The 27,677-nt window shown below is 39.4% G+C and overlaps 3 protein-coding genes across 3 annotated transcripts in view; 1 reads left to right on the top strand and 2 right to left on the bottom strand.

The window, feature by feature from the left end:
* Positions 1–27,677, bottom strand: part of rpl37 (ribosomal protein L37) — a 107,712-nt gene that overhangs the window by 13,147 nt on the left and 66,888 nt on the right. The window lies entirely within an intron of this gene.
* On the top strand, positions 698–16,942 carry LOC117392000 (lipoxygenase homology domain-containing protein 1-like). The gene is made up of 41 exons (XM_033989968.2): positions 698–1,385; positions 2,181–2,295; positions 3,285–3,365; positions 4,059–4,243; positions 5,047–5,145; positions 5,240–5,388; positions 5,505–5,628; positions 5,716–5,966; positions 6,046–6,181; positions 6,357–6,517; positions 6,594–6,680; positions 7,956–8,091; positions 8,181–8,335; positions 8,412–8,572; positions 9,005–9,081; positions 9,188–9,384; positions 9,450–9,642; positions 9,716–9,876; positions 9,943–10,273; positions 10,337–10,488; positions 10,553–10,686; positions 10,886–11,037; positions 11,111–11,215; positions 11,290–11,418; positions 11,488–11,655; positions 11,751–11,932; positions 12,051–12,167; positions 12,452–12,614; positions 13,007–13,161; positions 13,243–13,452; positions 13,568–13,694; positions 13,768–13,976; positions 14,076–14,261; positions 14,333–14,460; positions 14,544–14,661; positions 14,915–15,092; positions 15,308–15,493; positions 15,582–15,752; positions 15,850–15,988; positions 16,126–16,281; positions 16,375–16,942. The coding sequence occupies exons 1-41, from the start codon at positions 698–700 to the stop codon at positions 16,853–16,855; spliced, it is 7,233 nt and encodes a 2,410-aa protein (XP_033845859.1). The 3' UTR covers positions 16,856–16,942.
* On the bottom strand, positions 17,133–25,821 carry LOC117391240 (E3 ubiquitin-protein ligase RNF165-like). Its single transcript, XM_033988978.2, has 8 exons — positions 25,643–25,821; positions 21,998–22,298; positions 21,332–21,457; positions 21,119–21,248; positions 20,437–20,541; positions 20,243–20,338; positions 20,052–20,149; positions 17,133–19,925 (listed from the first exon to the last, which is right to left on the bottom strand). The coding sequence occupies exons 1-8, from the start codon at positions 25,701–25,703 to the stop codon at positions 19,808–19,810; spliced, it is 1,035 nt and encodes a 344-aa protein (XP_033844869.1). The 5' UTR covers positions 25,704–25,821; the 3' UTR covers positions 17,133–19,807.

Below are 27,677 nucleotides of genomic sequence, written 5' to 3' on the forward strand. Positions count from 1 at the left end.
TTAATGTACTTCTGAGAAAGAATAATCGCTGACAATGCAATTAGACTAAAAATGAGGACGCAGATTATAAACAGCAGCTTATTTCTTGAAACTCTGAAGGTTCTGTGTTATAAATCTTCTAAAGTGTGTAGTATGTGATTTAAACATTAAAAATACTTCGACGTGGATTACTGAGCACCTGCACGGGCTCATTTTAGGTAAGAGAATTGCTTAAAGCCAAATAGCCCTTAATTAGGATCATGACACAGTTAATTTGCAGTTGTCAGAAAATGTCGGCGCTCGTGTTTCGGTCAGTCTGGGTGTGTGTCTAGGTAAAAGCGAGATACCCCCTGCAGTAAAGCGATCCTAACACTATGAATAATGGAGCGGACTGTGGCAGCGTGGATAAGTTCTCTAAGCAAGGCTCCTTTTTCACAGGGCTTTCTCCCCACAGTCACGTGACCACCGAGGTGACAGTAATTTTTCATGAGTTCTGTCTATTAGTTGCATGTCCAAACTGTCTGGATGGTAGAGCTTCAACGCCGCATAGGTCATAGGTATGTTCAGCTGTCTGCATCCAGAGCTTACTCCAGGCTCCTCTGAAATCCATGGCCCAGGAGCATCTCGGTCTCCAAAGGTCAAATGAATTGTCTTACCACATTAGAAACACAAAGCCACAATTACGAAACTAAAGACCAGGGAAGTGGATAAATAAAAGATGCCGTCGAAAGAGAAAAAATCCACAGCTTCAGGAGAAACCGAAGAGCTTGATGACGACGTGAAGGAGACAGTGCCAAAGCGACATGGGGAGGACGCCGCCAAGAGAGACCGGACTCACAAGAAACACAAGACTCCTGAGCCAAACGAAAATCAGGAGGCCGCAGTCAAAGACAAGAAGAAAGACAGGGAAAAGGACAAGAAAAAGAAGACAAAAACCACAGAGGATGATGGCGGCGCAGTGATTGAAAATGGGGATGAAGAGCAAAACAATAATGTTCCAAAACCTTCTTCCAAAAAGGACAAGTCTGAGAGCCATAAAAGTGAAGTGAGAGACGAAGCCAAGGAGGAAAAGAAGAAGAAAAAGAAATCATCCACCGAGGAGCTAGACCGAGCAGAGGAGATGGGCTCAAAGAACAAGAAGTCTAAAGACGGAAAGAAGAAGAAAAAGTCCCACAACGAAGACGACGAGGAGCCGCTGATCGAGGAACAAGAGGAAGACGAGGACAACAAAAAGAAAAAGAAGAAAAAGGCCAAAAAGGGCTCTGCGGACAGCGACGATGACAAGAAGAAAAAAAAGAAATCTAAAAGCAAACAGGTGGACTATGCAGCAATCTATCAGAAAGAACTGCTGGACTACCACACTGACTCTTCAGACGGCTACGAAGATGAATACTACAAGAAAAAAGGTGTGTTTACTCTTACAGTTACATCTGGCACATGCACAAGATGCCCTGTACAAAACAAATACCATATTGTTTTTTACTAAAAGTCTCAGTGCAGTCTCAATATAACACAGGCCTTCAGTGTGTATGAGGGGCACCCGGGATATCCTGTGTTATTGTTCGATGGTTGAAAGCTTAGCAATGTTCCACGTGAATGAGGCCAAACAGAGGACCTGGAGCAGACAGGTGCTGGGTGCTGTCCGAGCGCACAGGGCTTTCAGCCAGGTCGGCCCGGCTGGATCAAAAAAAAATCACAGCTTATAATTTAATCACAGTGAAATATAAATGAGGGAGGGGGAAAAATTGCAGTGTGCATCAGTATTAGTGAAAACATGTAAAATAATGCCATATAGTATTAACTCCTTTTAATACCCAGGTACTAATCAAAACTAAAACTCAAAACTAGATAACAATTTAAACAAGTACTGAAAAAAATCACATTAAAAACACAAAGAAAAGTGTTTAAAAGTGGTTTAATATTATTGTGGTTAAATGTGTATTGAGTATCAAGCCTTTTCCCTTCAAAATTAAAAACATTAGCTGCTTGTGCCTCACTCTAGCTGCACTTTTCTTAGTTAATCTGAGTTTATTACATGTCTGTGTCTTATTTTCTATATAAATCTCCACTCAAACTACATCTTTAGGTATTTCTTGCACTCAGTTTGCTCAAATTGCTCATTATCGGGACTAGTACTTCTTCACTGTCATGGAGTGCTCTATTAGACCAACACAAAAACACTTCATGTCCTGTATTTTCAGTCTATGAAGTGGTCGCTGTCACGGGGGATGTAAAAGGAGCTGGAACTGATGCTAATGTGTTTGTTACTCTTTTTGGAGAGTTTGGGGTCACGCCTAAAGTTCATCTGGCCAGCAAGTAAGTTTTGATCATGTTGGATTGTTTAGGTTTTTGTTATTGACACATGCAACTGTTTTATGTTGATTTACGTCATCTGAAACGATTTATTTAAACATATTAACGTCATTCTTATGTGAACTAACAGACAACCCCCTCTGTTTCATTTTGTCCTTTTCCATTACAGCACAGAAAAGAGGTATATATATAGTTTTTAAGTGCACCACTGTTGTGAATTGTGCTACCGCTCTGTATGAGACAGACAGTATGTATAGGAGAGTGCCCGGACGTACATATCCTATACAAATGTGTTCTGTAATTGTCCTCATACAGAAAAAAGTGGTGAGCAGAGGATATCTGGAGTAAGGAGAAACTATGTGACATGGCAGGTCTTCTTTTAATTTATGGAACAAATGAAAGAAGACCACGATGTCATTTCTGAGGCTGATCAAATGTCTCTCAGGGGATCTTCTCAGCAGCAGGCTCCCTTTATCTCAGCTCTTGTTGATTGACAGATAAGGTTACCTGTAGTGTATAGGATCCAGCTTATTGTAATCCGCAGTGTTACCAAAACCGACCAAACTTGAGGCCATCAGACCAATTAATTTTCATCTCCATGGCTACTGCAGTGTTGTTGTAATAATAGTAGTAACAAAAAAAATAGTATAGGCTATGGTTTCTGGCCGATAAAGAGTTTTGCCTTACTCAGATATGCATCACTCAAGCCTGTATTGTGTAAAGACTAATAAAAAATTTACAACATGATACAGGTACCATAACATATTTGCCCCGACAATCTGTATCGAGGCAGATAAGACGTGCAAGTCTTTGGACATTCACTGCAAACATCCGTTATTTTGCATGAATTCCAAAGTTTGTATTGGTAAGAAATGTATTGACATCTTCACTCACTATGCAAATGTCTGTTTTACTATGAGTATAAACGCTTTGGTTCATCCTCCCACTGCCACTGCACTTGTTTTCAACTGTTATTATTTCCCAATACGCAGAAGTCGCACGGCGTTTGAGAAGAATAAGACAGATGTTTTCCGCATCAAGACTCACAATGTTGGCCCAATAATAAAGCTGAGGTACATAACCACAACTTGAAATTCAATACTAGCTACTGTTTATGGATAATATATCAGCATCAAAGTAGATCAGATTGGACCTGTGTGTCATGGTGGAAGGTAATGAAGTACAAGTAGTGCAGTACTGTACTCAAGTAGACTGTATCTGTTTGTTATTTAAGTACATTTTATAGGGGATACTTTTAACTATTGCTTCACTATATTTGAGAGCAGTATCTGTACTTTCTACTCCACTACATTTTTTAATTGGATTGAAGAGTAAAAAGTACTTTTCATATGATTTTTGTGGTAACATCCTGACTAAACAAAAATAAATACACAAAATCCATAAGAAAAATCAAGTTGTTGACCAAAATATATATCATTTTTTAATTAATATCTCTACATTTAACAAATTAACGACACCTGTTTGAAATACTTTTACTTTTTACTCTTAAAGTACAGTTTTAAATTGGTAGATTTTTTCATATGCTACTTTTATTTGAGTAAGTTTTACCTCTGTTTCTGTACTTTAAGTTAAGTAACAAAACTGAGTACTTAATCCATCACTGCCTGTGTGTCATTAAGTCAGACACAACTGCAGTAATAGTAGTTCTGTTTTAGTTTCACCCAGGCCTGAGTGCAGTTAAGTGAGATACGGATGTACAGGCCATTATCTGAGAGATGTATTTGACTAATGCGATGTCTCTGCAGGATCGAGCATGATAACACAGGGATGAACGCCAGCTGGTTCCTGGACAGGGTGGTGGTCACTGACATGAATCGGCCCCATCTACGGTTTTACTTCGCCTGCAACAACTGGCTGAGTTTGGAAGAAGGAGACAACCTTTATGTGAGGGACCTTCTGGGCAGCCTGAACCCCATGGACGTCCCAAAACGTAGGTCACTGTCTGCATTACAATAAAGTAACTAACAGTTCATTGCAATAATGAGTACGTGACACATACAAGACACAGAATATTCATTTGAGTGGCTCGCGTTGGCCACTGTGTCAGGTTTCTATTCCATGCCCAAAGTTCATGCAGTCAATAAGCGGACTGGATGCTGAAGCTTTCTGTCTTTGTTTATTCTTTATTTGTCAGTGACCATGTACAAATTCATTAATTTTACAAAAGAAAAGATGATTTGTACCAGATTTAGCTCCTGCTACTGTCCATCTGCAGCCCCAGGGCAGGTGAACACACATTAAAATACACATTTCATTAGAATTACATTATAAAACTATTAAGTCATCGTTAACATTAGCAGGAAAATCATTATGTGCAGGTTTTTACAGTGAAACAGAACAGAACAAATGAACCAGACTGATGTACTTTTTCAAATGTCTAGTAAATTATTCAAATCTACAGACAAACAAGTTGAGTTAGCTTCAATAAAGAAATATGAAAATATGAATATAGAGAAATATGATCAAAAAGGCCATAGCAGCACATTTATTTCACATCAGCCTCAGACATTCTTACTCAGTGTTTGAACTCTGTGAACTCATGTGCCATAGTACAGTCTACACTAATTATATTACATTATTAACAATTAAAATAACAACATTATTATTAACCTATATGTTATATGGCCAATAGAACGACCTTATAAACAAGATCTGCACGTAGGCTATGAAAGATTTTTTTGTTGTTGTTGTGCACTTTTACATTTATTCATCTGTTTATTTATTTATTTGCAGTGAATAAATACATAGTAAGTGTTTTCACTGCTGACATGAAAGGCAGTGGGACCGATGCAGATGTTTTCTTGAATATCTTTGGAGAAAATGGGGACACAGGTAATGAACTTCTAGGCCGTTTCAGTTCATTTAACTGTCAGGATGCTGCATCATTTTGCATCATTTTAAAAGGAGGTCATTTGTGTTGCAAAAGGGGAGAGACGCCTGGACAGTGACAAAGACAATTTTGAACGTGGTTCTGAGGACAAATTTACAATTGAAGCTCCTAACCTGGGACGTCTGAGAAAAATAACAATTGGACACAACAACAGAGGTTCTTCAGCTGGATGGTTTTTGGATAAGGTATTAACTGTACCATAAATTATACCATATTTTTTATGTTTATGGCCTTCCACAGTTGAATAAAAAGTGTGTCTTAACTTATAGGCAGTCCTTCTTATGACTTTTTGCCTTTCCAGGTGGTGATTGATGACATGGGAAACAAAGAAGTGTATGAATTTCCAGTGAATCGGTGGTTTGCCATGGATGAAGACGACGGTAAAATACAAAGAGACATTTTGGTGGGATCACTGCAGCCAATGGGTGAGTAACAAAGCTATTTTTCAATTTCTAAACTATTCTAAACTATTCTAAATAACATACACACACAACACATCCATTATTTTGCAGGAATTGTGTATAATGTACAAGTGATGACTGGAGACGTTAGAGGTGCTGGTACCAACTCTAAAATCCATATGGTCATGCATGGCACCAAAGGCATAAAAAACAGTGGGAAAATCTTCTTAGAGGGCGGAGCTTTTGAGCGGCGTCTCATTGATGTTTTCAATGTGGAGATTTGTGAGCTCATCAGTCCACTTAGCAGGGTTACAATTGGACATGACAACGGTGCAGTTGGCGCAGGATGGTATTGTGAAAAGGTAAGACGCGCCACAAATCACAAAAATCACAACAAAAGTGTAATTGTTTTAATGAAAAATCAACGCTCTCTTTCTCCAGGTTGTAGTGTACTGTCCGTTCACAGGTATTGAACAGACATTTCCCTGTGGCATGTGGCTGGATGAAGATGAAAACGATGGTCTGATTGAAAGAGAGTTGTATGAGATGGTTTCTCTCCGGCAAAAGAAAATAAAGAGTTGGTATAATCCTTTGTTTCACACATATTCAGTATTTGGTTGTACTTAAATGATGTGCTAAGGCATGTTCTTTAAAACACGGGATGCTATTTGTTCTTTCCGCACTAGCCTCCCATAATAATAGACTAAAATGTCCCCGTGTGTATTTTATAAGCAGCTGTTCATTCTTTCTAGAGTTCCCTTGGTCCCTTTGGATTTGGACATCAGATGTGAAAGGAGCCGGAACAGATGCTCAGGTTTTTCTACAAATTTATGGAGAAAATGGAAAATCAGATGAAATCAAACTGGAAAACAACTCTGATAGTTTTGAACAAGGGCAGGTTGATAAATTTATTGTAGGTATCTAACAAACATTTAAAAGTATCTGAATAAGCTTTTGTGTTGAGCATTTATTTTACCTCCTAATTCTAGATTGAAATGCCAGATATTGGGAGATTAAGGAAACTGCGCATCTGGCACGAGAAGAGAAATCCATTTGCTGGATGGCATTTAGCTAAGGTTAGACCTCTCAACTTGTCAGTGTAAAGTGTCAATTAAAGCTTCTAATCTGTGTCTTTTGCCACTTATAAAACACTAAGTACAAGATGGTACTGACTCACATAAAGACTATTTTAGCTCTCCCAAATGCAGTTTTTCATTCAAAATTCATCAATCATCTTAAAAAAGGCAGTTTTATCGTCAAGACTCTCAAACTGTGGTCATGTGTTTTTATGTGCTTCTTCATTCATTTGACTCTGGAGCTCAGAAGCATTAGTCCTGTTTTCAGTGACCACAGAGACCACAGGGTTCACACATTACAAATAGGAATTTGGGTCTGCTTTTTGTCTGCTTTTTGTTATTAAATAAAATAAAAAATACAAAATAAATTAAATTAAATTAAATAAATAATAAAGTGAATAAATGTACACATAACACATTTAAGAGTAGAGGCCAGTGCAGAGACCTGTTTTACTTCCTGGTTCTAGTCAGGACCTGAGCAGCAGTGTTCTGGATGTACTGTTCTGTCTCAAGGCTCGTTTGGAGAGTCCAGTGAGCAGGATGTTACAGTCGTCTAACCTACTGGAAACAAATGCATGGATAAGTCTCTCTAAGTCTAGTTTAGACAGTGAACATTTGATTTTTGCAATGTTTTAAATGATAAAAAGCTGCAGATGTTATTGATTTGATGTGGCTGTTTAAAATCTAATCTGAGTCCATTATTACCTCTAGATTTCTAGCCTGTTTGAAGGTTTTAGAGAGAGAGACTGGAGGTGACTGCTGACACTTTCTCTATGTTTCTTTGGCCAAAGATGATGACTTCAGTCTTGTCTGAGTTTAGCTGGAGAAAGTTGTTTTGCATCCACACACTGATCTGTTGCATGATTGTTCACAGAGTGAATCCGCTGGTCCATATTCACCTGCTGCAGTGAGATATAAATCTGAGTGTCGTCTGCAGAGTTGTGGTAGGACACATTACTGCTGTGTATTGCCTGACCAACAGCAGCATGTAAAGATGACCCCTGGGCCATCCTACAGGACAGGGTCATGTTATCTGAGACACAGTTTCCAGTACTTCCTGTCTTCCAGACAGGACAGACAGGACTTAAAGCAGCTTTTAGTGCAATACCAGAGATGCCATTGAAGCTATGTCAAGTGTTCTGAGAAAGAGACTGATAACTGTCTGAACTGAGGACAAATGTTCCATATGAACTAAAGTTTCAAAAAAGTGCTAAAACGATTGAAAAAAACAAACAAAACAAAACTGTAATACCTGTGCTGCCTCTCACTGTGTAGGTCACTCTGCTGAAGACTCTGACTATGGAGAAGTATTCATTTGAATGTGGCCGCTGGCTGGACATTAATGAAGATGACAATGAGATTGTCAGAGAGCTGTCTGCTACTGGAGCTTTGATTGAGGATCCACTGCCATGTTAGTCACTGTTATGATTTTTCACCATTTAGATCCAACCAGTGAGTGTTTGACCTCTTGCCCTCTTGACCTCTTGACCTCATTTTTAGTGATAAAATATCGTGTCACTATCTGTACTGGCACAGTCAGTGGTAGTGGTACAGATGCAACGGTTTTCCTTAATGTAATTGGTGATCTAGGAGACACAGGAGAACGGCCCATGATAATGAGCAAAAATAATGTCAACAAATTCGAGAAGGGAAATGTAAGTTTGTTAATCATACAATCATATTTCATCTCCAAACAATGGTAACGTTAAAGTGTTTGTCTCTGTTCTTTAGCATGACGAGTTTCTCATTGAGTCGGTGACACTGGGTCAAGTGCGAAGGGTCCGTGTGGGTCATGATGGCCGCGGTGGAGGCTGCGGCTGGTTCCTTGATAAGGTGATGGTCCGAGAGGAGGGACAGCCTGAGTCTTTGGCTATTGAGTTTCCTTGTTTCAGGCAAGTCATAATAGCTTGATTGATTGATACACTTTTTACAACACCAGAAGTCTTCAAGCCTGTGAGTTCTGTAAATTAACTTATACTTCTCTCCCTAGTTCTCCAGTGGCATGTGTTTAAGTAGTTAGGCAGCTGAGCTTGACATTACAAATAGGGACTAAATGCACAGTGTCTAGCCAGCACTCTACTCAAGTAACTGGACCTAAACCGCAAGATAGAAGTGCTGTGTTACCACTCTAAAGAGCTGCTTCCTTTGTGTTTGTTTGGCTTTTAGCCTAATTACTCATATGTCATACCCAGAATGAGCAGCATGCACAAGTACACACCAGTAATTCATTTTAACATATGTCGTATTTGGGTTTGATTCACTGACTACATTGTCTATATTTTGAAGTATACAATTAAAATGAACTTTTTAAATTCTGTTTTTAGGTGGTTGGACCGTAATGAGGACGATGGACAGATTGTCAGAGAGTTGGTTCCAGCTGGAGAAGGCGTTCGTCTGTTTAGTGAGTCTAATATTTTCTGTTTTTAAAAATAGTCAAATAAATAACAACAACAGATTATGACCATATTAAAATACATGTGGGCTTACTGTTTAGCTTCACTTTGCAGATATCAGTTATCACATAGCGATCAAGACAGGTAGTGTGAATGGGGCCAGCTCAGACTCCAGAGTATTTGTCAAGATGTATGGAGAGAAGGGAGACAGCGACAAAGTCACACTGGCTGTTTCTGATAATGACCTTAGAAACTACTTTGAGACAGGACGCACTGATATCTTCACTTTGGAAACATCTGACATTGGAAAGGCAAGTGGGAACAAGTAAAGTATTTTGACAAACTGTTACATTACAACTTGTTCTGCTACTTCTAGATCAACCGTCTTTTGATTGGTCACACCAATGAGGGCCTGCGTGCTGGTTGGTTTTTGGACAGTGTGCAAATTTCTGTACCTGTTCATGGAAAAGAATACATGTTTCCAAGCCACAGGTGGCTCTGTAAAGACGAAGCTGATGGGAAAGTGGAGGTTGAAATCTACCCCAGTGAGACTCTAGACATTGAAACATGTAATGGAAAATGTCCTTTTGTTACTAAAATTATATTTTAGGAACATTAACACATGATTTTCCTTTTGAATAGTGATCAATTATGAAGTAACAGTTGTTACAGGAGATGTAAGAGCAGGAGGAACTAATGCCAACGTCTTCTGTCAAATCTATGGAGATGAAGGGAAAACAGAAGTGCTCACTCTTAAAAGTCGCTCAAATAATTTTGAACGTGGCACTACTGAGATCTTTAAGGTAAGTTTGAAAGTTCATTAGTCAGTAAATAGTATTTTGTAAAATAATGACACTTTTACTTCTCAGATTGAGGCTCATGATGTGGGTAAAATCTATAAGATTCGTATTTTTCATGATGGAAAAGGAATAGGTGATGGCTGGTTCCTTGAGACAGTCGATATCAAGCGTTTAACTATGGCCATGGTGCAGGTCGAAGTAAAGAAGGAAGACACCAAAAAAGACAAGAAGAAGGACAAGAAAAAGAAAAAAAAAGAAGAGGATGAGGTAGAAATAATCGAGCAGTTACAAGAAGTGGTGGAAACATTTAATTTTGTCTGTAACCGCTGGCTGGCCCGTGATGAGGAAGATGGAGAGATTGTGGTTGAACTGTTGTCAGAGGATAATGAAGATCTTGAGGGTGAGCAGAGCAATGTCACCATATTCTGTGTAAAAACCTTGCTTCATAACTCTCTCCTATCAGTTAATTCCTACGAAGTGCACGTTTTCACTGGAAATATGTGGGGAGCAGGAACTGATGCCAAAGTTTACATGAACATTTATGGAGAAACAGGCGACACAGGGGAACGTCGCCTCAGAAAGTCTTGCAATCTGAACAAATTTGAAAAAGGCCAGGTAAAAACACTGTCACCCATCATATGTAAGTTCATTTCCTAACTTTTTGTTCATATGTTCACAGGAGGATGTGTTCACCATCACAGCTGTGGATCTTGGTGTGTTGAAGAAACTGAGAATAAGACATGACAACAGCCAGGCCAGTGCAGGATGGTTTCTGGATAGAGTGGAAATAATTGACAATAAAGATGACACTACGTAAGCAGATCAGTCAGTTACATAAATAAAAAATACAACAAGATGACCACTAATACATTTCACAAACGATTTCTCTGCTGACTCATACCACACTAATCCACAGATCCACAAATGTTAATACTACTCCATCTAGTGGCGTGAAATGGCAGGAATCTACAGCTTTTAATTCACCAGAACCATTTTTGTTTTGTTTTTCTAGATACTTTTTCCCATGTAAGCGCTGGCTTGCAGTCGATGAAGATGATGGACAGCTCGCTAGAGAGCTTGTCCCCGTTGATGAAGCTTTTATGAAGAAAGGCGATGATGATGATGAGGAAGACTCTGAAGCCACGCTTGGTCTTGAGCAAAAAGGTGAGAGGTCAACACACACTGTTTTTATATTTTCTATTCAGAACAAAACAAACTTGGTGTGTTTTTACCAAAGCAATGTCGACCACGTACACTGTCAAAATAAAAACTGGAGACAAGAAGTATGCAGGAACTGATGCCAATGTGTTTATGATACTGTATGGCACCAATGATGACACAGGTATGAGTTTGAATATTTAGTTTTGTTTTGTTCAAATTCAGATATGTGTGTATTTTCCATTTGTCTTCTTACAGGATTAATAAATCTCAAAGCATCAAAGACTCATAAAAACAAGTTTGAGCGTGGTATGACTGATGAATTCACTGTGGAAGCTGTAGATCTGGGGCCACTTAAGAAGATCCGCATTGGACATGACAATTGTGGTAATGTAACGTCTTCGTCTCTGTGCCTCATTAAGTGCTTCTTTATAAATTAACATGTATTTTATTTAGGTGGAGGATCAGCGGGATGGTTTCTTGACTGGGTGGATATTGATGCTCAATCTTTAGGACAGAAACTGCGCTTTCCTTGTGGTCGTTGGTTGGATCGAGGGGAGGATGATGGTGCCATTGTCAGGGATCTATTTCCTAATCCACTACAAACAGAAACATATACGCCATGTAAAAACAGCATCATTCATATTTCATCATAGCAGTATGCCAGTATTTCCTGCTCAGTTGTCCTGTTTAACCTTCAACGTTTAATCTCTTTCCAGTCGTACCTTATGAGATCAAGACTTTCACCAGTGACGTGTTTGGAGCTGGCACAGATGCAGACGTCTTCATCGTTTTGTATGGCAGAGATGCAGTGTGCACTCAGCAGAAGTCCCTGTGTGTCAACAAGAGAGAGAGGATAATGTACTTTGAACGAGGAGCAGAAGACATGTTCATTGTTGAGGTAAATCAAAGCATTAATCCCACAAAAATCCCCCAAAAGCTCACTATTATGTTGATAAAGTATTGACAAACAGGAAGAACTGTTAATGTTCTTATTTCATATTTATATTTGCCTGCAGCTAGAAGATGTGGGGGATGTTATTGAGAAAATTCGTATTGGACATGACAACCGTGGAGTCAATCCAGGCTGGCATCTGGACAGAGTGGAGATCAGAAGATTGCTAAGGAAAGGAAAGGTTGGTTTCATCCAAATATTGTCTATATGCATAAAGTTCACGTGTTTTCAGCAGTCTGGTCTTAAAAAAGGAAATAAAAAATGATAATAGATTTTAAATAAAGTGTCAAATTGACACTGAATTAAATTATATAAATGGTGACAGCACATATCTAGTCAGTAGGAATGAACGGATACCCTGCAACCCTTCGTTTGGTCAGCAGACGGAGTACTCCTCAATAACACTGTGCAATGCAAATTCCAATGTAAATATCCATGACGTCTACACTGGTGTCTCACTGGCAGGGTTCAGAGACCGTCATCTTCCCGTGTGAACGCTGGCTCGCCAAATCGGAGGATGACGGAGAAACGGTGAGAGAGCTGGTGCCCTCTGACATCATCACCGAGAAACTTTCACGAGATGGAAGCCTTAAAGTTAATGAAGTGGAAGTGGAGGATGCGTTGGAGAGTATGTTAACCCCACACTACAAACACACTTTAAACATGACATTTTGTTATTAACACAAAAATATTCACTCCAATTTATGTTTGTTTAAGAAATGAGTAGAGGTTGAAAATAGATCTACTACAGGACGATATAAAACTATTCTCCAAAGTGTAGCCTGGGGTATAGAAGTGTTCTGTACATTTGTGTTTTTTTTGTGTTTTTTCACACTGTCACATTACTTGAACCTCAACAAATATATTTATAGACATATGGACACATTATCATCTCATTATTGTGATTCAAAAATGTATAGGCTCTATATTTAGACATTCATCTTAATAAGCTGAGGAGGGAATAGTTTTTCATTTGACTTGAATCATTTGACTGAGTTGTTTTAATTTTCTCCTTAACAGCTCACACATACACAGTATCAGTGATCACAGGAGATGTGTACGGGGCTGGGACTGATGCAAACGTCTTTATGACAATTTACGGAGACCTGGGAGACACAGGAGAGAGGAAACTCAGCAAGTCCGAAACAAACAGCAACAAGTTTGAAAGAGGATCTGTAAGAAATCACTTCATTTGCCCAGCACCTCCACAGTAGCTTCTTAGCACAAATAAACTGTATTTATTATTATTTTCTCAGGTGGACAAGTTCACTATGGAAGCAGTTGACTTGGGACAGGTTTTTAAAATAAAAATCCGCCATGATAACAGTTTGGTGAGCCCGGACTGGTATTTGGACCAGGTTGAAGTTTATGATGTGGACACAGAGGAGGTCTTCCTCTTTTTATGTGAACGGTGGCTTTCCAAAAAACGAGAGGACAGACGGATAGAGAGAGTCTTCTATGTTAAGGTAAGACATTTTTATGACTCATTATGTATTAAGTACAACTGCTGTGTAAATATGCAGTTCAAATAACAATTTACTCTACCACTGTCACTGTAATGAATTAATTTTATGTATCTAGGACTTTGAGGGTGTGAGGGAAAGCCTACATGATAAAAAGAAATCCGTCCCAGCCGTAAAAACTGTTGACAGTAACATGAACAAAAAGAAAAAGAAAAAAGAGGAGGAAGAGGAGGAAGAACTGCCAAGTAAGAAATCACTAACATCACCAACCATTTTGAATTATTCAGAGGATTGTTACTCATTTGTCCTTCCGTGCAGTCATACCCTATCACTTCACCATTTGCACTGGGCTGGATCGAGACGCCAGCACCACCAGCAGGGCGTATGTCATCATCACCGGGGCCAATCTTAGTGTGACAGACAGACTGTGGCTGGACCTGCCAGATGGGAGGAGGGGCTTTGGAGCAGGCTCCCTGGAGACCTTTGAGTGTCATGGATCAGATGTTGGGGAGATCAAACGGGTGGAGGTGAGTGTGGGGGTAGCTGTAGAGTTTATAACTTATGTAAAGCCACAATCATGAAAAATACAATACCTACGCTGGTTTAAAGATACTGATTTTCTACAGCTGGGCCATGATGGAGCCACTCCAGAGAGCTGCTGGCTGGTGGATGAAGTGTCTGTTGCTGTGCCAACCAAAGGGGTCAAATATATCTTTGCTTGCAAGTGCTGGCTGGCCAAGGATCGTGGAGATGGCCTGACTGCCAGAGTGTTTAATGTGTTAGATGCAGAGGCTATATCCATCTCTCAAAAGGTATGTCAATATAAGGAAAATGGATTGTCAGGCCTGAAGTAATGGGATAAAACTGAGCATTCTTCTTTCAGATCATTTATGAGGTTACAGTAGTCACAGGGGATGTGCAGAACGCAGGCTCCGACACAAACATCTTTATGTCTGTATTTGGAATAAATGGCAGCACTGAGGAAATGCTGCTTAAGAAGAATGAAGACAGGTGACCAAAACAGATTCAAATAACATTTAAAATAATGTTATGGCGTGTTTAAGTGTAAAATATTATGTGTTGGTGACTGGCAGATTTGAACGTGGTCAAGAAGATACTTTTAATATGGAAATTGATGATATTGCACCTTTAAGAAAAATCAGACTACGTGTGGATGGTTCAGGCAGTCGACCGGACTGGTTTCTTGATAAGGTACACGGATTTTATGTGTTCAGTCTAAACAATCTAGACTCTTTTTTTTCTCTTTCATTTAAGTTTCTGATTCACAAGCAATGAAGCCACATAGAAAATGTATGGTATTTGTTGTTTTTAAGATTATTATAATGTTTAAAATTCCATTACTGTTTTTTTATGTGGGGTTAGAGGGTTTGTCCAATGACTAAGTCATAAATATTGCTAAAGTGCAAGTAAAAATGCTGTAATAATCCTTCTTTTATTATTCCAGGTAATCTTGCGTAACCTCTCAACAGAAGAAGAGTCTGTGTTTACATATGAAGACTGGCTCTCCAAGACTCGAGGCCCAAAGAGGACCATGATCTGTGAGATGGGGGCTATGGTGGATGAGGAGATGATGGTGGAGGAGACCACCTACATAATACAAGTCAAAACCAGTGACATTTCAGGTAAAGGCTCTAAATTCTTGGTAAAAATAAATAAATAAATAAAATCTGTGTACATATTTTAAGAGTTGTAAGTACAAGAATATTTCTTACATGGTTTATTAAAAAAAAGTGTAACCAGTGAAAATAGGGTATCTTGATTGTCCTGTTTATCTGTTAATATCAATAGTCTTTGCAGCTTTGGATGTCTCCTCTGCCTCTTTGCTCTCCTCTTATAGGGGCAGGCACTGATGCCAAAGTGTGGCTCATCATTTTTGGTGAGAATGGTGATACAGGGATACTGACGCTCAAAGAGAGTAGCAAATCCAATAAATTTGAGCGAAAACAGGTCGACACCTTTCGCTTCTCAGAAATCCTCAGCTTGGGAGAGCTCTCCAAAGTACGAGTGTGGCACGATAACTCAGGTCAGCTTCTCTGACTGATGTGGGTCTGTGAGAATAGTTTTAAATAACTAAAAGTGCACTAAATCTCTTGTGCACATGGCTGTGGCAGGTCTTGCTCCTGGATGGCATCTGGAGTACATTGACGTGAAGGATGAGCTGATGGATAAAACATTTCGATTTCCTTGTGATCGATGGCTTGCCAAAAATGAAGATGATGGACAAATAATGAGAGAGTTGGCTTGTGCCAATAACGACTGTTTGGATCTCAGTGAGAAAACAAGTAAAGCCTGAAACATCATCATTAATCTCATAAACATGTTTTGACATTGATGCTTTGATGTGAACAACATTAATTATTTATACCATATTTGTCTAAGAATATGAAATCTGTGTTACAACTGGAGACACTGATGAAGGTGAGACCAAAGAAAATGCCTGGATTGTGCTTGAAGGAAGGAAAGGACGTTCAAAAGAATTTGTAATGGAGAATTCCTCAAAGAAAAAAAGATTTTTGAGGTTTGTTTTCAGTATAATAACTTAAAAACAAATCTACTCATTCATCATATAATGGGAGTTTAATCGTGGAATATAGTGTATCATTTATTTTTGTTTAAATTCAGTCTTCACAGCTGTTTTACCTGTGCCATTTTTAGGGGAAATACCGACAGGTTTGAATTTTCATCTAAAAATGTTGGTGACATTGCTGGAATTTGCCTTGGTCACACTCCTAAAGATGGAAAGAAAGTGAAAGGAGAGGCTTACTGGCATGTTGTGGAAATTGTTGTCACTGAAAGGGAGTTGGGAAACAAGTACATCTATTCATTTATCTTTTGTGGCTTCATTTATAATTTTCAGTATAGATAAAACTAACTGTGTCTTTATAATGTTTTTCATGTATCCAGGTACATATTTATCTGCAACAGCCTCATCCCACTCTCTCCAAAGAGGGATGAGTTCATGACGTTTGAATGCAACAAGTCCATTGAAAGCTTTGCCAGTAAGGCCAGGAGTCTGGTGCCTGTCAAGTACGAGATCATAGTGATAACAGGTGAAGAGAAAGGAGCGGGTACAGATGCCAATGTTTTCATCACCATCTATGGCTCCAACGGGGACTCTGGCAAACGGCAGCTACGGCAGAAGTTTCGTAATCTTTTTGAACGTGGGCAGACAGACAGATTTTTAGTAGAAATGTTGGATATGGGAGAGCTGCAGAAAGTCAGAGTGGAGCATGACAACTCTGGCATCAGCGCGGGTTGGTTTTTAGATCGAATAGAAGTCACCAACACTGCGAATGGAGTTACCACAATATTTCTCTGTGGGAAATGGCTGGATACAAAAAGGGCTGATGGCCAGATTGTTAGAGTCCTCTATCCCAAATACTAAAGCAACCAAAGAAAGTAACTCAGGAAGTGGAACAGACTAATTTATGAACATTGTGTGCCAATCTTTTTTTTATTTGATCAAATCTGTCATGACTTTCTTAAGACTTTTTGTAGAAAAGAAGACATGTTTTGTAAACGTCAAATTAAGAAAATGTTTTGATTATAATAAATAACTCTTTAAATTCAAATCACCATCTACATTTTTGACACAAATATGGTCATCAGAATAGTTTTACATGTACCTAGTTATAATTGTCTAGTGCATTAGACTAAAAACACCCATTTCATCCAGTTTATTAGAAAATGAGCACATACAAAATGATATTATACAAGCCATGAAACTTAAAATTTAAACAAAACATTTTGCAACTGGCAAAGTAAAGTTGAAAATTATTAATATTAGTAATAATAAATAAAGTACAAAAAATACCACCAATATGTAAATCTAATATTTACTCACAATATGCCCATTCATTTCATTAACAACATACTATTAATGCTATATTGCTTTAATATTAATTATAAATAGTTCTATTTTCAGATAAATATCCTATATTGAAAAACACTGCTCAGTCACAGCTAAACACCAGATTTTCATACAAGGATGACGGCAGCCCTTTCACTGGCACTTTTTTGGGATACTTTCTCTTCGATTTTAGACTTTAATATTCAAGCAGCAATAATTGTCTTTACATGTGGTTTGTAGCTCACCATATACTCTTGAGAGAGACAGTAATGTACTGACACCTGAGACATGCATTTTTCAAAAAGTTGTGCTTTGAAATCCTCCATCGCATGAAAAAGAATGATGGGTGTAGAGCAAATAAGCAAACGGACAAATAAACAAGACCAAATTTAAGGATGGCAGAGGGTTCAGTGTTTAGAATTTCCAATGGCTTTTGGAGACCTGTCAAATGTAGTAGCACCTTCTTCACCCTTTCATTTAATCACGCAACTAATAAGGCAATGGTGGCTTCATGGGTTGATTGTATTAATGTTAACACTTAAAGCGAGGCACTTGTTATACTGTTAAAACATAGTGCATTGTAAAAAAAAACAAAAAACAAAAAACAGAGCATACAAAAAACACACAAAAGTTGAATGTTATAAGTTCTGTTGGCCAGTGAGAGGGTTCCCATATTTGAACAGTTAGTGCAAAAAATAAGAATCATAATTAAAAACCAGTCCACTTCATTGCAGTTTGTCCACTACGTCACAGCATGGGGTATTAGAGCAAATGCATTGATTGGAATGTAGCATACATCCACAGCACCGCATGAGTGGTGACAGACAGAGATTGGCTCAGTAGCTCAGGCATGGACAGTAAACATCACACAGCCAGCTGGAAAGGATCAAACATCAGGGTTGTTCTTGAGCTTTTGTGTTTCAAAAAGTACCACTGCATGCAAAACATTCCCATTTAAAACTATGCAAAAATGAGGTAATTGTTTTTTTTCATAGCATTTTTTGTTATCTGTAAATAAATAAGATATGAATCAGTTGCCCTAAAAGACTAAAATTAAATACATACTCACAATTTCTACAGTTATGATTGTTAAATATTTAAGGCATCTCAACTTGACAACACCCTGTGTAAACTATAACACTTTATTACTGGTGACTTCACTGCTTGTGGAGGTAATGTCAACACTGGCAGTGCACAAGACAGAGAGGAACAAACTCTTAACACATATAACTGATAGGATCTCGGCGAGGGTGTTTATTTTTGACCACAGCACAGAGGATGGTGAGGGTCTTACTGGCATTCTTAAGCCCTGAACCTCTGAGTAATTACAAATACACTATGCCATGATCATTGTTTAATTTGCTTGGGTGTATTTTGTTGGTGTATCGTCTCACGCCTGTGTGCACTGGGAGCGGGAGACTGCCTCCATTGCAAAACACATTCTACATGTCCTAGCTAAACAGCATAGCAACCAGCATAGCAACCACAAGGGTAGGTCTGTCACATGAATACACAAAATCAATACACTAGATTGCTCTTGAAATACTGCAGAGTCTAAGCCTAATTATTAACCAATCCAAATTCAACACCAAGAGAAAAACCCTTACCGCGTGTGCTTGTTCAGTAGGACTTTAGGTAAACATAAAAAAAAGAGTATCCTCTTACTCCCATCAAATCAGAGCAGACACCACAGTAAGAGTAAATGTCACAGTCACATTTTTGTTCTGTAAGCGCTCAAGATTAACTCATGCAAAGCCCACTGTATCTGTTAGGTTGAAAGATGCAATATTAACAGCCTCCACCATCACCATAAAAGAAGCATTAAATTTAGACCGTGCTGCTGCTTGTGGCAGATAAAGATCCAGATGCAAGAGCAGCTCTCTTTCGGTCACAAAGTTTAGGCTTTTTATGCAAAATTTCAAAGCTGCGTGAGAGAGTTAACTAAGATGATACCCTTCCCACTGCACCGGACATTACTTATTGATTACTGCTACTCTACTATGATCACAAAGGTTAACTAGGTAAACAGCATCAGAACATATGAGCTTATAAACTTTCCTGTGTGGCAGATTATTCACATGAAAAGTATTTCTAAAAATTTAAATATATATAAGAGAGAGCTTAGTGTGGGGTTATGTACTAACCACTCACAGGACACAAAGTCATGGCTTTAAGGACATGCTACACAGCCCAGGGCTACCTAAGGAACAACACCACAACAGTAACAACACCCCACTTTTGACCAGCAAGCTACTAGTAAGCCCTGTGAACATATGAGTATGTGTTTACGACTTCTGCTTCCAAGGAGATGTGCTTATAGAGGAGAGAGTACGCAAGGGTCCTCTCATGCAGTTAGTATGTCAGCTTGGCTCAGTTTAACGTCATGATGATGTCACAAACAGTCTGGAGACATTTGGCAAAGCACCCACATGGGGGCGGAAGAAAGTGAGAAGCACACAAGGTGATTGACAGGTGGGTGTCTGTCTATCAGCTGTCAGCATTCAGCTGTGTTTCGATGTCAACTCGACAGATGGGACACTTCCTGCTTGTGGCCAACCACTGATCCACACAGCCTTGGTGAAAGAGGTGCATACATGGCAATCTCCTGAAATAGGACAGAGGAATGTAGAAAGTTAAGTTTTATGTTTAGTGATAACAGTTTACTCTGTACTATATATAAAAGGTTAACTATAATCAAACGCAAAATCTGTATTTATTTTATGTTTCTTACCTGACGTCCTCTCCGTCTTCAAGCATAGACAAACAGATTGTGCATTTCTCATCCACATCGGATTCCTCTTCGTCAATCCTTAGCTGCATGGGTTTCCTCTGCAAGTTTGTGAAATCAACAGTCAACGAAGGCAATTGTTTTATCCAACTATAGAGTATACTATAGTGTGGGTGTTCTAATGGCGGCATTACCTTTTTGTACTTGTGAGGAATGGTAAACCTCTCAATTGTCGTCTGAACAGCTCCTCGGCTGACACTCCCCAGTCTGTCCTCGAGCTGCAACAACTCCTGATGAAAAATTAAAGGGGTGAGTGAACATTGAACATTGCAGGTAAATTAAAAGGTAGATATATAAGATTAATTGTGAGTTTTAAAATGACAGTTACCTCATAACTTTCCCGCACTGCCGTGACATGCCTTGAAGGATTAAGACTTTGCAGTGCTAGTAGGTGCAGCTGGGGATACGGGTAGTTTCTAATTTCGTGTACAACCTAAAACAGAAAAAGTCATATTTATAAAAAGCTCAAAACATTTTAAGACACTTCTAAATAGGATACTAGCACCAAGTCAGTAAATCAGGTTGGCTAACTCCCATCCTCCACTGACCTAAATCCAACAGATTTAGGGGAGGAGCTCAGTGCTGGTCTGGTACACATCACCCTGAACGCCCCTGTGCTCTCACTCGAACCACACCTTACCATTGCTTTGATGAAATGTCAACAATATCGCAGCTTTCTGATGAATAGGTGATTCATTTCATTAATAATTCACACAATCTAAAGAAAAAGGTAACAGCGCTGGATTACAGGAGTGTGATTTTTCCTTCTTTCAATGTGTTCTTATAAAGGTACACTAATTTTTCTGGTCGAACACCTGCTTGTCTTGTCAATACGATTCTTTAAAAGTGTTAAACGTGTCTCTGTGGCCTGATGGTGTCACCTGCTCGAGACAAACACGCGACAGGCCTGCCACCAGAAAAGTTATATAGTGCCTCTTTAATCAACACTATTAATTGCACATAAAACAAAAACTGACAATTATCTACTGCATGTGAAAGAGGTAATGTACCACTTGTGCAGATGACGTATTTCTAGGATAGTGGTGCAAACGCGGGGTGGCCAGGTAATGCTGATAGTGCTGTGGCATCTGCTGCAGCGGGTACTGATGGTGCGGGGTGCCAGCATCTACACTGAGATCCCTGAAAAAACAAGAAACAAGTCAAAATCACACAGTTCAAAAGGAATTACAGGAGAGATTTTGAGATGTAGTGAAGGTAGTCACCAGTCAGTGCCTTCTGCCAGGTAACGTGGCTGTTGTGGGACCCCCTGGGACACATGCAGAGGTGAGGAGTACTCGTAGCCTGCGCGCAATCGGTGAGGATTCATAGAAATGCGTTCCTGATTTCTTCTGCTCAAAATAAAGAAATAAGCAATGCTGTGATCAAATGTGCCTTCTGCTGGCATTATAACATTCTGCACAGACAATAGTTTAACACTGATGGAAGACGGCTCAGAAAACTATAATTTTTAACTATCAAAATGCAGATATCTTTAACTGGTTTGTGTATTTGTAATTACTGGCTCTATCCATATGAACCGATGTCCGATGATTGTGGTCAGCTGAAAGAAGTTAAAGCTACAAGATAAATAATCCATGGCAAATGTGTGGATCTAATCCCTAAAAAAAATAAGGTTAAATTTAGGTTAAGGCTTCTGTTTTTTTAAGTGAATTGCTCTGCAGTGTTTGTCCCAACAATTACTTGCAGTTGATTCAATTGAGAATCCACTCTGATCTGATAAAAGAGAGGTCTACAGCCAATCCTCTGTCAGTACGAGAATTTTGTGGAGCAGAAAACAAACTTTGTAGAACATGTTGGACGAAAATGGAGTTTGACCAATACAGAAGAATAAAATCATGATTATTTTGATAGGCGTACTGGACACCCACCTGGAGTGTGGGAGGATCCTTCGATGTTGAGCCTCCAGAAGCTGTTGTTGGATGAGGTATTGCTGGTGTAAAGCCTGAGGTAGAAAGGGGGGCCCAGGCACATCCTGGAACTGAGGCGCCGCTGGGAGGGCAGTGAGAGGCGGATGGTGCGCAGGGGGCAGGTGGGGGGCCAGAGCCGTCTGTGGAGCCTGACTAGCATGTCCTAGAGGAAACTCAGCTGATAGTGGTGCCTGCGGAGCACCCAGGTGAAAATGTCGGCAGGAGGTAGCATGGCTGTGTTGATGCCTGGTAAAGTGTGCTCCTATTAAAAATAAATGCAACTTATCACAATTGAGCTCTAATTATCTGAGAGGGTGCTCTTCATTTACGTAGTAAGCATGGAAAGACAAAGATAACTTGTCCTGTTGATGAGACAAATACACGGACACAACACATCTTAGACAAAATCGTAAAATGTAACAATGAAAATCTGATTTATATTAGCTCTGTCACTTTAAATTACTACTAGTTTAAGGCATATAAAGAAGGATGATCTTGCTTTGCATTTAACAATCCATTTCTTACTAACAGGTGAGATGGGAGCATATGGTGCCCTCACATTATTATACAGAACTACACTTACTCTGGGAAAGCGCATACATCAGCTTGCTTTAATGTGGAAGAAGACCTTTAGAGCAAATGTGTGAAATTCTAACCAAAGCACACAAAGCAATCAAGAGGATACATTCAGTGAAGTCCTTTTAAATGAGAAAATTATCATAACACTTTAGTTTTGTCATTAAATGTGCATATGTGTCAATCCATCTCTTGTCAATATTGATGTAATGGCTTTCTGTGTATATTTCAGGGCATCCGGGGTTGTTAGTGTACCACGTTGTCCAGGATGAGGTCACAGCCTCATCTAGAGCCACTGCACAGACAGCCCCTCCCCCACGGCGGTGTGACAGACGGTAAGCCCCTCCTACGACTGCAGTACTCTGACATTCAGCTTGTTCTCTACCCCCTCCCTATGACTGCAGCAGCTTCACAAGCACATCTCTTTCACTCATAATCCTGCAGCCTGTTATGCTTTGCCCCCCTGGTCTTCGTTGGGAGATGCGAGTGTGCATGTTTTAGTGCAGCCAAATAAACCTGTCAATACACTCGGGCAGGCCACTGTGCTGGTGCATGCATAAACCGTCAGATACTGCACCGGTTTGCTTGATGGAGACGTGTGTGTGCTTGTACGCTGTTCGAAAGCGATAGTTCACAGTGGTCAAATGAGGACAGAAATTGAGAGGCATTAAATTAAAGCAAATTAAGAAGTGGAGCTGCATGCAAAAAGTAACAAAAATGCATCTGTCGGAGGTTCACTGAGAGCTGAAGAAACGTGAGACGCCTCATGTCTGCAAATAAATAACCTCAAGTATTTAAGAGGACAGCTGCAGGACTCAAGTGGGGCAACTATAACAAGAGTAAAGCCATTAAATTCAGATTTGAGTAGTCCTACAATGACATGTATGCCCAAGTCTCACTTTAACTCTTTAAAAAATATAATTTACTTTTAGTCCCTGTAGTATATTCTAAGATGACTGTTTTTATTCATTAAGAAGTGTGAGAATGTGTGGTTGTACCGGAAAGGTTATACTATGAATAACACCAATGGCTAAAAGAAACTCAAATTTCCCTATATATATGAAATCGAAGCTCTGAAATTAAATATTGGCATGTTGTCAAATTGTATAAACAACATGCATGGGTTTAAATGGATAAGCAGTTTGTCCCACCCCAAGGAAATGAGCAGCAATTTGTGGAAAGTGTTGTAAAAACAGCTAAGGAATGACAGCACATGTAGTGAGGGCCTGTCTCAGTGACAGCACATACTGGAGGAAAAGGGAAGCACGCATGGAAATCAGCAAAAAGCACACTGAAGGTTAGGAAGAAAACTACAGTCTTTATTGGAAAATATTAGTATGTGTGGCACTGTATGATAATAGTAATAAGAGAGTAGTACGGCCTATACAACCATAAGAATACCATGCAAATAAAGTTCATAAGGGCAAGGCCTGACCATGCTTTCTGTAGATATTAACAGAATAGAAGCAGCATCCAATGGGTATAGATGTGTATGCTTACAGCACATTTCAGTACAGCAAGGACATCTCTACACAGAAGTACATTGGAATCTGCTTTTCAATGTAGAAATAATAAACAAAGTAAATGACCATGCATTAGGATCTAATACAAGAATATAGGGTAGAAAACCACAACCAAAGAAAAAACACATTTGAACCTAAAGGAGTTCTACAGCAGTGCAGGATACACATCCCTGTAAAATGGATAGCATTCTGGAGATGTCAGAGATTGTGGGGTTTTAATATCAGATCAATTTCAGTAGAGTTTATGATTAATTATATTTTAAGGACTGATAAATTTGAAATCTATATATAGGCCTACACATGTTTACATTGGGGAGGAGGTAAAAATAGCAGCAGTCAAAATGTATCCACTTTACAGAAATTTACAGCAGAATGTAATCTATCAACACTGAATGGGAAAATCACAATGACAGAGTGTAGTAACGTCTAGTTCTATGGGTTATTCACTAAAGAGCAACATGACAGTATAAAAAGACAGTGTTTTCTACAGAGGTGTTATTCTTTAGTCGGTTACACAGAAGGATACGGTATGAGTGGGAACTCAGTTTAAAATGCCAATGTCGTCTCCAGATGGAAGGAGGAAATGAGGAAGAAGGGATTCACAATACAGCTAGATGCAGAAACAGGCAGAGGCTACGGCAGACAGCAGCAGATGATCGTTAGCTACACAATGGAGGGGGACAAAGGTCTGAGAATGCGGAATGTAGAGCCAGCCCCGATACTATGGAACAGGAAAAAGAACACAAATAAAAGCACAATGAAATCACTGGTGCTACTGTATGTACTTAAGCAGTGTACTAGCCACCTATTATTACGTTATCAACACAGAGTCCTTACATATGGATGGGCAATAGGACTTTTTTTTTGACATTTGGGTTTATACAAGCCAGATAAATGTGCATTTTTAGTCTCATTTCTCATTTTCTTTTGACGCATTGTGAGAGCTAACCAATTGGACCAACACTGCCTCCAAAATAGATGTAGCTGGGGTTAATAATTGACCAACTCGTGCCAATAAAAGTAAAGTAAAGTTAGAAAAATGCAATCATGGGCCTTAATAACAATAATAATAATAATTAAAAAGAAGCAGCCCGTTGCTACAGCCAAAGTACATGTCAAAACCCAGGAAACGTGATGTTATTAAGCGTAGCAGGTTAACCAATTCACAGCTACAACACACAAACAAAAGATTAGCCATCATCGCGTCGGGTTTAAATGTGAGAACGAAACGGAACGGCTCTGAACGAGATGAGAGGACACCCGAGCTGCCGTTTTGACAGCTCACGCCGTCGTTTAAGACACTACAAAGTCGACATTAAGTCAAAAATGGGGGTAATTGTGTGGTTTTCTTTGTGTTTTCGCGGGTATATTCGGTTATGTTGCTGTGTAGTCGCGTTTTGCTAGCAGGTGTTTGCGTTGACGTCCAAACCGTTGACAACCGTTACAAAAAGAAACGTCAACGGACAGCGCGCGAGAGCTAACGGAAAACGGTTCAAGCTAGGCATACCTCTGTTTCTAACTGAGCCGAAGACCGGGAGAACCAGATATCCGACATGCACTAACACCATCCTGGGTCCTTTCTTTGTTGTAGGGGTAAACGCCGAGCAGATGGTCCATGGAAATGATCCGCTTCACACCATGGCACGTTTCAGCAGACACAGCGCTGATCCGGAGGCGCACAACACGGCAGCCAATCGCCTCGTTCGTGCAACAGAGGACACGGACACTAAAGGACAGGATCTCCAATGAGACAGGAGCAGAGGTGGGTTTATTCACGCAGGACACGGACACTACAGGACAGAACCTCCAATGAGAACGCAGCAGAGGTGGGTTTATTCACGCAGGACACGGACACTAAAGGACAGAATCTCCAATGAGACACGAGCAGAGGCGGGTCATACACAACACATGGACGTCCCACTGCTAGAACTGATGCACGGGGCAAGTAGGGTTGATGGGTTATTCTCCAATATCTGGAAATAATGTCTCATATCATATAGTAATCATAAACATGCCATTAATAAACACACAATACACAATACAATACAGGAAACGTGAATTGTAGTTTTCAAAAGAACAGCCTAGTCTTACACATGTATTGTTCTCAAGGTTGGATCCTGATAGTTGTGTGGCATTGATTTCACTTTTAGCACTTCCTTGGGGATAAGTAACAGATGGGTTTGAGAAGCCTAGGGGTTACAATACCAAGTCCATATGCCGTGTCCCCCTACCCCTTAATTAAAACGTAACAAAGGGACCAGGTAGGCTTCAGCTTCAACCAGGCGGCCTCATTTGTAAAACTTGGTTGGCCAAGACTAGAGGTAGATCTATTTCTATTTAATTTTTTGTTTTACTCTGGAGCCAGTAATCCCCTGCTACGATGTTGTTTCTTTGAGGGTGCCCCAGTCAATGAGTATGTTTGTAAATAATTATGATCTTTTTACTTTTACATGCCGGAACATGGAGGTGACAGCTCGTCTTCGTCGCTGAGCCAGCACACTCACTGCCCTGTAAAAATTAGCATACAGCTGACACAGCCTGCTCCAGGGTGAAAAGAGATAGCAAAGGGACTGTGGTTTGAGGCAAAGGGCCCCTGCAGACTGCATCACTCTATGGCCCCATTCACATGGAGCCCATATGTCCCTTTAGCAGCAGGTGTCATGGTATGACCTCTGACCTGCATGCCACCTCAGGGGTAAGAGCATAAATCCGTAATGCTGTTTGTCTAGACTACTTGGCTTCTTGGTAAAGAAAACAATAAAGTATTTGTTGAATGTAGTGAAAAGTTATCTTGGTCAAAGAAAAAAATATTAAAATTCAAATCCATGCAATGTTAATAGTTTGGTATAACCATAAATAACTATCAGCCTACACATAAGCAAAAGATACTCACAAACAGAAAAAGGAACTGGACAGTAAATTAAATACTATATTTATTTATTTTTAAACATTTTTTGATCTACCACAACTTTTCAGAGAGGTCATAGGCTGACAAATGCAACAAAACTCATTTTGTGTTTAGGTTAAAATACTGGGAAAAAATAAGAATGGTGGAGGAGCAAGACAAACAAAACAATTACATAAAATTTATGTGGAGTGAATTGTAATTGCAAATCCTGTGTAAATGAATTGGCGTATGCTTTTCATAGAAACCCAACAAAAATGTTGTTGAACTGTGTGGAAAAAATTGTCTGGTCAGTGGTAATTTAACTGTTCACACAATTACTTGTATTTCTCTTAAAACATATAACAGGATTTAGCAAATGAGTGGTAAAACCGAAATAGAGAGAACAAACCTCACAATAAGTAGGTTTTGGGATTATTCCCAGACCATGTGGGCCTATGTGGGTTTGTATGTTCTCTGTTTGAATCCCTTAGCAGCCAGGACTACTTGACAGAGATACTGAATCTTAGGTTAAATAAAGGTTAAATTTAAAAAATATATATATTTTAAAAAATTAAATTAAACCTCTTTCTGTGACCAGCAGAAATTAATTTCACAAAATCCAAACATGATTTCATAATAGGTTAAATTATGTTTT

Source organism: Periophthalmus magnuspinnatus, chromosome 23, assembly GCF_009829125.3.
Source record: "Periophthalmus magnuspinnatus isolate fPerMag1 chromosome 23, fPerMag1.2.pri, whole genome shotgun sequence".
NCBI classification, from domain to species: Eukaryota; Metazoa; Chordata; class Actinopteri; order Gobiiformes; family Gobiidae; genus Periophthalmus; species Periophthalmus magnuspinnatus.